Source organism: Eretmochelys imbricata, chromosome 7 (genome assembly GCF_965152235.1).
Source record: "Eretmochelys imbricata isolate rEreImb1 chromosome 7, rEreImb1.hap1, whole genome shotgun sequence".
NCBI lineage: Eukaryota > Metazoa > Chordata > Testudines > Cheloniidae > Eretmochelys > Eretmochelys imbricata.
This window is the reverse complement of record NC_135578.1, coordinates 27,473,556-27,488,989: the sequence shown is the minus strand read 5'-3', so window position 1 is coordinate 27,488,989 and position 15,434 is coordinate 27,473,556. Positions and strand designations below refer to the sequence as shown.

Here is a 15,434-nt window from a genome sequence, read left to right as displayed (position 1 = left end):
TTATGTTTGTTTTGCTGCTGGTATCTCAATATCAATTAACATTGTCTTGTTTGTCTTCTTTTCTGTAACAACTATGTCCTGTTTGCCTGCAGCATTCAGTCTGTGCCAGTTCGCATAAAATCTTAGCCTCTTCATTCTCTAGAGCGCTTTTGAATAAGTGGTTGTAATTCCACATGGTTCATTTAAATGAGACCTTGCCACGGAGGCTCCAATGCAGACACTTGGCAACCTCGTTGTGTCTGTTCATATATTCTTCTTCAAGTGCTTGCTCATATCAATTCCAGTTAGGTGTGTGCATGCACTGCGTACACGGATGTTGGAAATGTTTCCCTAGCAGCTACCTGTGGGGCAGGCTGTGGAGCGGCGCTGATATGGCGCTCTGTATATGGCCCTATCAGCCCAACCCCCCTTCAGTTCCTTCTTACGCCAGTGACGGTTATTGGAACAGTGGTCTCTTGTTCGCAAGTGCTCCACTACTCCCTAGCTTCTCTACTTATCTTTATTGTGAGTCAAGTGTTTGTTATCTGTTATCTTTAGTATTAAGTGTTGTCGTTAACACTTGAAGGGATTTCCCCTTCAATGAGTGCCCTTCGGGGGCCCCGGGCATGCCATCCCAGGGCTTCAAACCTTGTGACTCCTGCAGCAAGTCCAAGCCCATGGGTGATCTTCATGACTCCTGCCTCCGGTGTCTGGGAGAATCCCATCAGGCGGATAAGTGCAAGATTTGCAAAGCCTTTAAACCTCGCACTAGAAAGGAGAGGGACATTAGAGTTAAACAACTCCTCATGGAGTCTGCTCTCCATCCGCCTCAATGCTTGATCCCGAGTGCCTCAGTGCGGAGCTCACCTGCAGCGGTGCCGTCTTCAGCGCCAAAGGACTCTGCATGCCTTTCTAGGGCTTGGCGGTCCCCCAGGGCCCAAAAGCGCTCCCCCTGGCACCATTCTCACTCTCTGGCTACTCACAAGAAGCAGGCCATGGAGAAGTTCCCGCGAAGGTCCAAGGCGGTAATCGCACCCCCGTCAGAACACAGTGCAGACCAGGGGAATAAGGCCGACAGTTCTCCCAGTAGGCCTCGTCCTCCACGGGCTCCCACCTCCCCGGGAAGCCCTGTACCACCAGACTCCTTGCATCTCCAGGTTGAGGAGGTCACGCTGCCTTCCACACCTGACATCCTTGAGACTGCCAGAGGCCTCATTGATATTACAGTGCCTAAGTCTCCAGGCTTGAGGCCCACACTATCTTGAGTCCCGGCACCCGCAAGAGGCAAACTGGCAATCTTTGGGCTGCCTGCTCCCAGACCAGCTCCACCACGCCGCTCTGAGTCCTGGCACTGCCATACTGCGCACCGGTCCAACTCGCAGCTCTGTTCTCACAGCCCCGATCCTCTGAGCCTCTCCAGCTCGAGGTGGTCATCGGCTGACAGGTCGATGTTTAAGGTTGATGAGGTTTAAGTCAAGGTCAGACCTCACGACACTGCTCGTACTGACACTGTTCCACGCAGCGGCACCGCTCCTAATCGCAGTACCGCTCCCCATCGTGGCACCGGTCCCCGGCACAGCACCGCTCTCCATTGTGGCACCATTCCCCAGCATGGCACCGTTCCCCAGCACAGCACTGGTCGCAGTCACACTCCTGTGGTCACTACCCACCAAGATGAAATCCAACATCTTGGCGCCAGTTGACCTCTCGGTACCACTCCCTACAACAGCACCGTAGATCACCGTCTGGGTCCTGCAACTCTGCACAGTACCCATCCCGCCCATCGGGGGATGCGGAACCCCCCAGCGCAGCGTACCGCTCTCCTTGGCCGTCCCACTCCCAGTCACCCTCTCCCAGGTCGGGCAGGGCATCGGGAGCATCAGAGGCACCCTGATCAGGTCCGGGCAGTCTCCAACAGGATGCTTTGGTGCCCCACTGCCAACCCAAGTGGCAGTTCTGGACTCCCTCGGCGTATCACCAAGCCCAGGGTGCCCCTCCAGGTGTCTATCCACCATCATGTTCTGGTCCTGTGTTCCCGAGGCAACCATCAGTCATCCTCCTCCACACCCCGCACAAACCCTGGATCCATCCCCACCCCTGGTGGAGGCTACACCCAGTGCCCAGGAGGAACCGGAACCAGTGAACCAAGGGGCTGTCTCGGACCCAATCCTGCTGGTCGCTTCCTCCTTGTCTTCACTTGATGAGGCGGTGGTGGGCACATCCACATCTGGCCCCCCTCACCCACAGGAGAAGTAGATACACCAGGTGCAGACCATTGCACCCTCCGTCTGGACAGGGCCAGGGGCAGTCCAAGCCTCCCTCACCACCGACGCCCTAAGCCCCCATTTTGAAGATGCGCATGAGGATGGACTACCAGTCCATATCCCAGCTGGTTATCCTGCCTTCCTGAACCGTTTATCCTGCTTCTACCATGTATGGTCCCTTATTACATCGGACCAGTGAGTCCTCCGCACAGTAGAGGTGGGCTATTCTATCCACTTCTGCTCCTTCCCACCCTCCCACCCCACTTGCTCATTCCTCTTCAGGGACCTCTCTCATGAGCAACTCCTTATCCAGGAGTTACAATCCTTCCTCGCTCTACGGGCTGTGGAGAAGGTGCCTCAGGAGCTCACGGGCAAGGGTTTTTACTCACTTACTTCCTCGTTCCCAAGACAAAAGGAGGCCTACAGCCCATTCTGGACCTCAGGGAGCTCAACAAGTACATCGTCAACTTCAAGTTCCGCATGGTCTCCTTGGGCATGATCATTCCCTCACTGTATCCGGGAGACTGGTATGCCACCCTCAATATGAAGGACACTTATTTTCACATCTCAATCACTCCATCTCACAGATGTTTTCTTTATTTCATGGTGAACAAGATGCATTATCAGTTCACAGCCCTCCCGTTTGGCCTGTGCATGGCTCCCTGCATCTTCACCAAATGCATGGCGATCATCACAGCCTTCCTTCACCGCCACTGCGTGCACGTCTACCTGTACCTAGACGACTGGCTCATATGAGGCTGGTCCCACCAGCATGTGAAATCACAGGTGCAATTGGTCAAGGACACGTTCGACCGCTTGGGTATCATTCTCAATGTCAACAAGTCAGTTCTTGCCCCGACCCAAACAATAGAATTTATCGGAGCGGTTCTGGATGCAAATCAAGCGAGAGCTTTTCTCCCAGAGGCTCAACGTCTAGCCATTGCGCATATAATCACTAGTCTTCGCGACTTCCCCACTACCACTGCCTCAAGCTGTTGGGCCACATGATGTCCTGCACTTACGTGGTGCAGCATGCCAGATTGCGGCTCAGGCCCCTACAGGCGTGGCTGGCGTATGTATGTCGCGTGGGTCGTGACAGTCTGGACATGGTTCTCACTGTCCCGGGGCACATCCTTGATTCCCTGCGTTCGTTGCTGGACCCCCTCATGGTGGGCGCTGGGGTCCCATTTGACCCTCCCCAGCCCATTCTGACCCTGGTAACTGATGCGTCCACGCTGGGCTGGGGAGCGCATCTCGGAAGCCTGACGACTCAAGGTCTATGGCAAGTAGAGGAACTGGTCCTACATATCAATATCAAAGAACTCAGGGCTATCTGTCTCGCATGTTAAGCATTTCTGTCCCACTTGCAGGGCCATTGTGTAGTGGTGCTGACAGACAACACCATGGCCATGTTTTATTTAAACAAACAAGGCAGAGCCCGATTGTCTCCTCTGTCAGGAAGCCCTCCTACTATGGGAATTCTGTCTAGCCCATTCCATCTTTCTCCAGGCTTCATACCTGCTGGGCATTCAGAACGTACTGGCAGACAGCTTGAGCAGACGCTTCCTTACTCATGAGTTGTTGATCCACCCGGACGTTATCCACTCTGTCTTTCACAGCTGGGGGTTCCCCCAATCGATCTGTTTGCCACACAGGTCAACAGGAAGTGCCCAACTTTCTGCTCCTTCTGGGGTCACGGTCTGGGATCAATCGCAGATACCTTCCTGATCTCATGGTCCGGTCAGTTACTATATACCTTCCTGCCATACCCCCTGGTCCACAAGGTCCTTCTCAAGGTCCGCAGGGAGAAGGCAGACGTCATACTGGTGGCCCTGGCTTGGCCTCGCCAGTGCCAGTACCCATCTCTCTTGGATCTGTCAATCCGGGCCCCGCTGCATCTACCTCTCACTCCCGACCTCATCTCACAGAATCACGGTCGTCTCCTCCATCCGGACCTACAGTCTGTCCACCTCATGGCTTGGAGGATCCATGGTTGAACCAGGCTGAGCTCGCCTGTTCGGACTTGGTGAGACAGGGTGCTCCTGGAAAGCCGCAAGCCTTCTACCAGGATGATGTACAAAGCAAAGTGGAAAAGGTTTTCCATTTGGTATGCCCAACACAGGTGCTTCCACTTCAGGCTTCAATCCCGTGCATCCTAGATTACTTAGTGCACTTGAAAGACCAACATCTGGTCTTCGACTCTCTTAAGGTCCACCTCATGGCTATCTTGGCAATCCACCCAGGAGCTTCTGGGCATTCCGTGTTTGCACACCCCATCGTGGGACTTTTCCTAAAAGGGCCGGAAAGGATCCATCCGCCGATGAAGCCCCCTGTGCCAGCCTGGGACCTTAATTTAGTCTTCTCCTGCCTCATGGGTCCCCCTTTCAAGCTGCTAGCTTCCTGTCCGCTCCTCTACCTCTCCTGGAAGGTTGCCTTCCTAGTGGCCATCACCTCAGCACGACGTGTTTCTGAGCTACGGGCTCTCACGTGTGAGCCACCATATAGCATCTTCCACAAAGGCAAAGTTCAGTTTAGGCCTCATCCAGCTTTCCTGCCAAAAGTTTTATCCCGTTTCCATGTCAGCCAGGATATTTTCCTGCCAGTTTTCTATCCAAAGCCGCATGCCAATCTTTGAGAGCAGCAGCTGCATTCACTAGATGTCAGAAGGGCACTCTCCTCCTACATAGATAGGACAAAGCCCTTTCACAAGATGACCCAGTTGTTCGTTGCTGTAGCGGAACGAATGAAAGGTGCTCCAGTTTCTTCCCAGCCGATATCTTCATGGATCACCATGTGTATTCGTACCTGTTATAACTTGGCAAATGTCCCTCCGCCTGTTGTTATAGCTCATTCCATGAGAGCTCAAGCTTCCTCTGCAGCCTTCCTGGTGAATGTATCTCTTCAGGAAATCTGCAAGGCTGCCATGTGGGCTTTGGTGCACACCTTCACGTCACACTACGCCATCGTCCATCAATCTTGCGATGATGCGGCCTTCGGCAGGGCGATTCTGCAGTCTGCAATACCTTGATTCCGACCCCACCTCCGAGGTAAGGCTTGGGAGTCACCTAACTGGAATTGATATGAGCAAGCACTCAAAGAAGAAAAAACGGTTTCTCACCTTTTTTGTAACTGTTCTTTGAGATGTGTTGCTCATATCTATTCCATTCCCCCCCACCTTCCCCTCTGTCAGAGTTGCCAGCAAGAAGGAACTGAAGGGGCCGGCAGGATCGTATATAGAGCGCCATATTGGCGCCCCTCCAGGGGGCTCCACAGCTGGCCCGATGGGTAGCTGCTAGGGAAAAGTTTCTGACATCCGTGCACGCAGTGCGCGCACACACCTAAGTGGAATAGATATGAGCAACCCATCTCAAAGAACAACAGTTACAAAATAGGTGAGTAACCTTTTTTTCTCTCCCAGCCAGACTCCTGCAGGGGTTCAGCACATGCTCCACCATCTCTTCCTTTTGGGAACACATTCTGCAGTTTGGGGAGGAGTTCTGGCGGTCAATTTTGTTTCATTCATAACTAAGCCTTGAGGACTGCTCTAGTGCTCTCATAGTGAGGCATTCTGATTCTCTTTAGAGGTATCCTTCTACAAGCCATGAGTTTGTTATCCTCTATAACTAAGGGGTACGATCCTTCACCACCGCTATCCCTTCATTAATTTCTGTATAAATCTTTCGAGGCTTTCTTTGGTGATTTGCTTTCTCTTTTCTTCTATGCTTTCTGGGCTGGGCTGCACACTTGGCCATTGCTTGTTACTGCAGCCAGATGATCTGTTACTCTGACTCATTGATTTCAACATTGTTCTTCATTGTCAATTGCTTGATTCACCAATAGTAGACCCTTTTCCTCTGTCATGTAGTTGGATGTACCTCCTCTCCATGTCTTGTCCTTTTCAGCCTGAGGTGGTATTAGTGCCTTTTGTGTGTACTCTTCAGCTTTTTGTTCAGTAAGCAGCATCCATTGCATGCTAACACTATCCGCCATAAGAACTTTCCACATAGTTGTTAAACTTGTGATTGGGATCACGGTGGCCTCCTTCCTTTTTTTTTTCTTTTTTTTTTTTTAATATGGATGATTCTCCCTGTCACCATCTTGGACGTCCATTCTGAAACATTTATTAAGCTGTTCAAGTAAACAATCATGGAGAGTTGTTAGGCATTTCAGGCAGACTCCATGCATCCTATCTGGTCTGGAGGCGTTCTGATTTTTCATTCTTAGTATCTCATCTATTTTTGTCTTTGACATTCCTGTATATTCCTCTGTTATGTGGCTTTTAAATTTTTCTCTCACTTTTTTAATACAACAAATGAGACAGCAGATTGTATGTCCTCAGACCAAATTTCCTTCCGTTAGCACTAATATTCTTCCCCATGTTGATCTGATCAAAGAATCTCTTAGGTTATCTTGTGAAGATTCTGTTCTCTTGATATTGAGAGCTTTGTGCTGAATATCTTCCACACCTGTGACTCAGTGATCAGTTTCTATTTGCATTGTTCCTTCACAACTCTCAAATCTCTTTCATTGAGCTCATATTTCATCTCCAGGGCCATTCGCTTTTCTTTTCTCTTCAAATGATATTTTAAAATTCATTCAGTAGGCTGATATCCTGATGTAAAAGCTTAATCTTTTGGTTTAACCTTTATTTTCATGGGAGTTCTTCAATATAGGGAGTTTTCCAGTGGTTCAAATCCTCAACTGGCTTGATGTGAAACCGTTGAGCTGCTACTGTTGCTGTAGCATAAGTTATATTGTTCAACTAACTAACATGTTTTAGTCTTACAGCTTCCTTGAGAGCTTCATCCAGTGCTTGTACTATACCCTACAGTCTTGGCTGGTCCTCATCCTTGGTAGCATTGGTCAGTGCTTAATGTCTTCTGTTTGTTCAATCAACAAATCTTTAATATTTCCAGTACTTTCTTCAGGTGTTGTTTCATTCATAATTATCCTCTATATTTCTTCCATTTGTGGCTGATCTTTAACCTGTATCATTGCATTTACCAATACATTTTGCATGTGGTTCATCACCACTAATTTCCCTTTTTGAGCTTTCAGTTTCCATTTGCATAAATGGAATAAAGGAAAGGAATATTCTATTTCTTCCTTGGAATAAAGCTTTTGGTTGTCCAGCAAGTCCATGCTTGGTAATTTCTTTCTCCATATTGTTGTTGTTTCTCTCCTTCCAGTGTTGGAGCACTCATTTCCTCCAGCCTCTCTCTTCTGGTTTTGCAAAATTCAGTATCAGATCACTTCTTGATTTTCACTAAGTCCATTTCACATTTTTGTCAACACTGATCTCCCGTTTTCTTGGATTCAGACTCAAGATATATTCCTGGATCAGGAACTGACTTCCTGTGTGACCTTGGAAAAATGACTTAATTTATCTGAGTTTGTGCCACATTTCCTCATCTGTAAAATTGGCATGATATTGCTTCTTAATATACCCCAATTGATACATGGAATAATATTTGCAAGTCACTTAGATACTATGGTCTTGTACTTTGGTATTTGTGTAATAGAAGAGGAAACAGTTATGAGGTATCCACTAGGAGTTGTATGACACCCTGGTATATTTGAAGATATGCATATATAAATACTAAAATTTCCCCCAAATAAAAACTTTATGGGAAAGATTCCTTAAGGAATGCAATCTTCCCTTGAGTAGCTTATGTCTACTGTGATAACAAAAACAAAACAAACAAACAAAAACAAACAAAAAAAACCCCACCCCTCTGATATTCCACAGTACTCAACTGGAGGATTTGGTTCCATATGGGCTTTTCATTTAATGGGTTGTTTTTTGCGGGGATAGAGAAAATGCTAAGGATGCTGTATTTATGAATGTGTATCTTCTAATTGATCAGACTGTTTATACCACTCTGTGGAGACACAATAATAAATGGTACCTCTTTTATTATACAAAGTGTAGTGTAATAGATGAATACATATATAATAAAAGATTACAAAAATTATGTGAATGTTTCTTTAACCTACACACTGGGCTCAGTAGAGCTTCTCTATAGGACCTACGCACTTCTCTAAGGTGCCACAAGTACTCCTTTTCTTTTTGCGAATACAGACTAACAAGGCTGCTACTCTGAAACCTGCACTTAAGTCTGTTACTCAAATGACTGTTTCCTTTCACAGTTCAATCACACAGGACAAGGGAGTATTTGCAGTCAAGCCATAATGCTGATCACTGATGGTGCTGTGGACACGTATGATACGATATTTGCAAAGTACAACTGGCCAGACAGGAAGGTAAGTACAGTACAGACACTGTTTGATGGAAAACCTGAATGTTCTTTATCCATGATAAATGTATGTCTAATGAAAAGTTTCTTAAACGTCTTTGTAATAGTTTACTTAGATAGATGGATGTTTCTCTAATGACAAAAACAATACTTATATGATCTTGTCTAGGGATGGAGGTGGCCTTTCAATGTATAACCTTCTCAGGATAACAACGTGCTAAGGAAATCATTACCTCTGGGGTCTGTTTTTAGGATTATATGATGTTTCCTCAAAGAGAAATCATTAAAAATGGAAATGTTACCTTCATTTTCTCCTGAAACGTTTATAAAGAATGCAGTGATGGCATGCTGCTTTTAGGAGCCAGAGAAGATTGTGTTGTGTGTTGTGGCTCACGTTGGGCAAGTGACATACTATATGGGTAGAACAGGAGACAATATGGCATTTTCTTGTATTTTTGTGTATGGCAGAGTCGGGGACAGAGTTAGCAATTGACAGTAGATCTAGTTAAAATATCTATTTTGCTCTATATACCTTGATGAGGAAATTTGCCCAAACAAACATAACTAGCCTGTCAATTAATATGCTTTTGGTACTGGGCCCTCTTGCAGTTCCGAGCTGAAAAAGACTCTTATATACATTGTATTCCAATGTTAAGTAGTTTTCTTTTCTCTTGTAGTTTGTTTTTGAGCCTTGCTTTTCTATAGAACAACCATGTTTTAAGGAGGATTTTGTATGTCAAATTCGCTGTTGTGGTATATACCACATATATGCACACAGTCACATATTAGCTCTGAATACTGTTGATTAATATGAAAATGAAACCTGGGGTTTCAACAATGCATGGAATAATACCTAACATATCTGAATATGTTTTGACATGTGATTTTTAGTAAAGTTTCTTTCGCTTATTAAATTTCATTTATTTTCTATACTAATTTTCCTTTTTACCTGAACTAAACCTCATTTATTAACAATTGGGGAGTGAGAGAAAATGGAAGATTATGAGACTGTCTTACTCTTTCTGTTCTATGCATAGTCATAGAAATGTTATGCTGATTACTGTCATTTCATGTAGGGAAAAATGACACACATTTTTGCCATTTCCCACTGGTTAAGAGCTTTTGATTCAGAGAATATCCATTAGTGACTAAAAGCATCTGAAGTCCTATTCCCCTCTTCAGAAACCTTGCTAACTCCTTTTGTAACTCCCCTTCCCTAGAGAAAAAAGTTAATCACTTTTGTGCCTTTGCAAGTATCCATTGAGAGGCATGACATCTGTTCAAGAATGCAGACATGAGATTTTATTTGCATATTGTAGGGAGAGCAATAATATTCTTCTTGAGAAGAGGAGTTAGTCCTTGCTCAGTGGAAATAATAAAAAAGACAATATTTGTTGTTTGCTTCGGACTAATTTTTTGCCCTAGTCACCTTGTTGCTTCATATGGCAGTGTCCTTACCTGTGATTAGTCTAGACTAAAGGAATGTACTGTGTTAAAGAAATCTCTTTGGATGTCAACATTTGCATGTGTACTTCTCATAATTGGATGGGTCGCATCTCAATTGCCAACTAAGTTGAAATGTAACAGAAATGTTTTATATATCTAATAGCATGCTTCAAGAAACACCTTCATGCTTCATCCAGGAGAAATTATTTGCACTTCAGACATAGACATACTTGACCTTTGATTTTGTTTCCCTAATTTTCTTGAGGTGCATGTTGATCAAGCGAATTTTTTAATGTATTATGTCTAGTTATATAAGAATAAGGTTTTTTTCCCCCATTTGACCTCTGTTTTTATTGTTAAAGCATGGAAAAGAATTAATAATGAATAACTTATTCAATGGCAAGATTTTCAACTAAGTTTCTGTTCACAAATTAACTACAAGCAAATTGTGATTTTTCTTGAATGTATCTGTCAATTGAAATGATTCACAAATAATTATGGGAATAATACAATATTTATATAGTAACTTGTTTGCCAGAAGTTTGAATATTAAAAATTTTAGCTGTTTTTTATTAGATTTATCGTAGGATATGTTTTTTCCCTAACTGGCTCAGTGTTACTCTTAGAATTGGGCTTCTGTGGCAAATAATCTTGCTTATGAATTCTAAATTCACTTTCCATGTATTCTCTCTAACATTTGCTTAAAAATCTCTGTTTCCATAAACATTCCAGCCAGCAAACTTGTACAAATGTCTGTATTTAAATGTGTACCGAAATGCTTGTGTTTAAAATATGTAAACAAATATTTGTGGCTTCCCCAATATTCACCCAGCTGTAGTAGTGTTTTGAGATAAAGTAACAGACTATAACTTGGATGTGATTATGGTGAGTTAATCATTTTAAACAAATGATTTATTTTTCAGTTGTCATCTTTTCAAATTACAAAGTATATGTATGGGGAAAACAAAATCCTCCGTTTTATTCTTATTCAGAATTATTCAAAGCTGTCAGTGTACAGTTTTCAACCTGTATTAATAGCCTGTGAAGAGTTAGTTGTGAATACTTGATCTATGAATTTCAACATTCGTGCTGTATTGTTTAGTTAATTAAATCATGTAGTGGTGTTTCTCTTCCCTGATTCGATGATTTATGAGACTAATCAACACAGCCCTACTTGCAAATATTACAATTATATATATAGTTTAAAATTTGCTTGCAGTGAATAGTTGCACATTTAAAATTAAATTTGCCTTTTTGCGAGTAACAACCCTAATAAAACTTAGCTGCTTGAGCAAATACAGAAGATGAGGCATATGGTTGGCGCTAAGTTATCTTTTGAATCTGAATTAGCATTTGTTGTATTTTTTCCCCAATCTTCTCATCTCCAGTTTGGATATAATAGATTGACGATACAAACTGAAAATAGCTCTAAGTTTTTAAAAAAGCCATGTCAGATGCTTAGAAATAATGAGGAAATATAATAGTGCCATTTTACCAAGTGTATCTTGTGATGAAAAGCTTTTCCTCCCAGAACTATGAACTTCAGTGCATCTCGACTTTCTTCTTGTGTTTTCTGATAGCTTTTAGATACATTAACAAATGCTAGTCTATATAGAAGATCTCAGGGCTCTGTTAGAAGCATGTGTTCTCCGTCCGCTGAGGCCTTATGTTTTCTTAAATCATAGGGTAGGGCTAAATCTTGCTCTCCGTTGAACTTTTTCTTGTTAAATGGGAGAGGGCATCAGGAGCCTCTTTCCCGCCTGTATGAGCAATATGGGAGGATCTCTCCATAACAGTCAAGAAATCTGGTTAACCTTGCAATCCCTTGTGCTAAGTTCCCAAACAGCCATTGTGTGCAGAAGAAGGATTATATCTGGGCCACTGATAACTAGCACAGATGCTGCACGTCAGGATGCACTTTACAAATGTGCTTTAGGGAACTTTCTTCTCCCTAATCCGCCATGAGGCCCAGTGTGGGTAGGAGTCCTATAGCAGAGAACACACTGCTCCAGGGCAGTATTTTTTCCTTAATATTAAATGAGGTACATTTTCAAAAGCGTTGTATGTTAATTAGAGTGGGGTGGAAATCTTCCGACGAAATTTCTGAAGGAAAAATATTCCAGTTTGTTGAAAGTGAAACATTTAAAAATGTCTCCTTTGACAAAAATTCATTTCAAAGGGAAAATTGAAAAAAAGCAATGTCAAAGCATTCCATTTCAACCATTTTGAAACCGAGCATTCTGATTTTCCATTTCAGTACAACTTTTCATTTCAATTTTTCAGACTTTTTATTATAAAATATAATATAAAATAAAAAAGTTGAGATCAGCTCTGAACATTTCAGTTTATCAAAGCAAAACATTTTGATTGACCAAAACTGCAATTTTGTAAAATTTGTTTTTTTGGGAAATTTTAAAAATGTTTTGATTTTCTGTGTTCCTGCATGGAAGAAATTTTGAAATTGTCAAATTCCCTCCAAACTAAAAAATCCAGTTTGCAGTGTTTGCTTAGGTTTTTCATGTATGGAGCTTAGTACATGTTGCTTGAAAATTGTGCCCCAGCATGTTCAGTCATTGATATGAAAACCTTGTCTGTGCTGCTTTACAAGATCGCTAAAACAATCCTGATATTTGTAAGGTGTATGTTTAAAATGAGCTGTAATTTTTCTACCTCTTTCTTTTTGTTTACTTTCTACCCCATCTTCTCATCTTTCCTAGCACTTATGTCTTATTTGTCACTTAGATACTGTGGTAGACAGGGATGGGCCCAAAGAAAATGTTTATGGCTCGAATTCAGAATGGGACTTAAGCATGTGTCTACCTTAATTACCTTGTTGAATAAGGATTTTTTTCCCCATACACTAATAATGTTAAATGATGATAATATGCCATATCTAGTGGCAGCTGCTACATCTTGTCACACACAGAGAGGGACAGATTCAATAAAAATAACTGATAAACTTATTCGTAGGATCCTTTGCCAATTTTTTCTTGTGTCAATAAAAATCTTTTTTTTTTAAAAATGATGAGAATGAAAACCCATTTTTGTCATATACATTTTCATTTTTACTCCTTTATTTTCAAACTATACATCTTCTTGCCTTAGGCAAATGGTAATTTTTCTTAGATCTGTATAATCATTGATAAGAGCACTGTATTAATAATCATCACAGAAATATTCCATTCGGTAATTGGTTGAAAATCTGCTTCTTACTGATAATACTTTTAAGTAAAAGTAAAGAAATTCTATTGGATAATATTCAGAATGGTTGAATGCTCTGTTTTCAACTAATCCATGAGAGCAGCTGGCCTGAAAGCAATATTGTTCATTTTGGGAGGCCAGACTAGTTTTGTGCATTATCTGAAGAATTATTACCTTGGAAAGGCTATTCTAAATGAGCTTTTGGACTGCTCCTACTTGTGAGAATATTTTTTTCCTTTTTTGTTTTATGCAAAATCTACAATGCCCCCCAAAAAGAAACCACCCAACCCACCCAAATATCTTTAGATACATTCTCATCCTTGAGATGTATATCTGGTAGAGTTATTTAAATAACACAACATGTTTTGTTTGAATGACTCTGGTACTGGAGTTGTTAATGTCTTTCTTTATTTTCCTTTTTAATAGTTCTAAATAGAATCTTAACACTTTAAAAACCTGGACCTTCACACTATAAACGAGTTTTACATTGTTTCGTACTTTCTCATATTCATACAAACTACCTCCACTGTTCTCAGGTTCAACCACTTAATTACAACAGATCTTAACATCACACTGGCCAAAAAAACAAAAAAAACCCAAGTGTATCCAGCTGTACTGAGTATTTAATATATTCATACAAAAGTACAGCTTTCCAACATGCAACCAAAATTATTCTTAACAAGGATAGTGTTTGTTATGCTTTCTTGCTGAATGGTCCTGTTCCAAAACACATCCTGTTTGATTCCCAAGGATAACTTTTGTATATCAGCTGAAGCAGTAAGTGAATTAGACACATGCTTTTGTTATCTGTAGTTGCTCCCACTACTATATTAAAATGTACGGTAGGAAAATTTGTCAATTATTGATCAACTGTGTACATTAGGACAACTTAAAATGTATAAAAAGAAAATCATTGTATGGAAAACTGTTTTTCAAGAAAACAAAAACAAAATTCTTCAAGTTTGTCTCAGTAAGCCACTGATGACAATAGTTCTCTGTCCATAAGTAATATGATCCCAGTGCCTTTCTTTTGGCAAGAATTCAAAGCAGCTTTCCCTGAGATGAAACATAGCACCTAGTTAATCTTGTTAAAGTGCCACAGCATTTCCAATGACCATGTACGGTCACTTCATCCCTCCTCTGAAAGTCAGAACTTCTTGCAGCATCATGCTCTCCACTGTCATGCTGGGTATTGATTGTATACTCATAACTCAGAGCAAAGAGGACTACCAGCTTAATGAATATTATACTTAAGAGATTTTGAAATGATAAAAGTTAACAAGAGGGTAACAAGTGAGTTCCTACATAGGAGTGGAAAACTTTGTAGAAGGCCAAGTTATCTAAATGTTTAATCTCACTTCTCCACACATCCCCCCTCCTGTCTGTCCATGTATCTATCTCTATCTAGGGACTTAGATAGCCTTCCTCATCATTGTATCTGAGCATCTCAAAAAAGGTGGTGTTGGGTTTTTTTGCTTTTTTTTACCGGTATGCATTTCAGTTTGTGTTCTCTGGCACCCTCTCCAAGAAAGCATTTAAACACATACTTAAAGTCCCACTGAAATCAATGGTATGCTTAAATGCTTTCCTGAATCAGAGCCTGTGTTAGGTTTGGATATCATCTTTTTGGCTCAGTGTTTGCCAGGTTACTTATTTTCCACATGTATTGGGGCAGCACTCTCAAGAAGCCAGAAGGATCAAATAATTTTTATTTTCTGGACCATCTCTGTTTCAAAGCCTTCATTTGGTGATGTTTTGGCACATTCAGTCTCTGGAAAGGGAAAGGGAAGCATTAAATTCACTGAACTGCAGCACTCCCCATAGGCCTGTAATCTAATCTCTAACCCAGGGAAGGCTTCATGTTTATAATTGAAGGTACAGTTTTAAAGCATTGCACACTATGGTAGATGTGTTAATCCCATTGTTTCTTTATTTTTGTATATGTGTTCTCAGTTTCTTAAAACTTACCCAGTAAAGTTCAAGGACCATAGCCCACCCTGGCTGGTGCAGTTCGGGGAACCAAAACTCTGCCTAGAGTGTCCTCTCCTACAGGAATCCTGCTGGACAGGTTAGGATTCTTCCTATCAGGTTTGAGGAGGGTGAAAGGAGAGAAAGATGGAAATACTCTGGAGCATGTTTGCTGTTCGAAAGAAGCGTGGGAGCAGTTCTTTGATCTTCTGCTGGCCTACACTTGTGTCTAAGAGTAGCATTTGTGGTAGATAGCTTGTGGCCTAGGCACTCCTGTTGTTTTGTAGACTGCTATCTGTTGGAGATGTAGTACCTGGGT

General features: G+C 42.3%; 1 protein-coding gene across 1 annotated transcript in view; it reads left to right on the top strand.

The window, feature by feature from the left end:
- Positions 1 to 15,434, top strand: part of CACNA2D3 (calcium voltage-gated channel auxiliary subunit alpha2delta 3) — a 722,234-nt gene that overhangs the window by 378,068 nt on the left and 328,732 nt on the right. Inside the window, exon 11 of the mRNA XM_077821951.1 lies at positions 8,394 to 8,507. Within this exon, the coding sequence (XP_077678077.1) occupies positions 8,394 to 8,507 (114 nt within the window). The remainder of the gene's footprint in view (positions 1 to 8,393; positions 8,508 to 15,434) is intronic.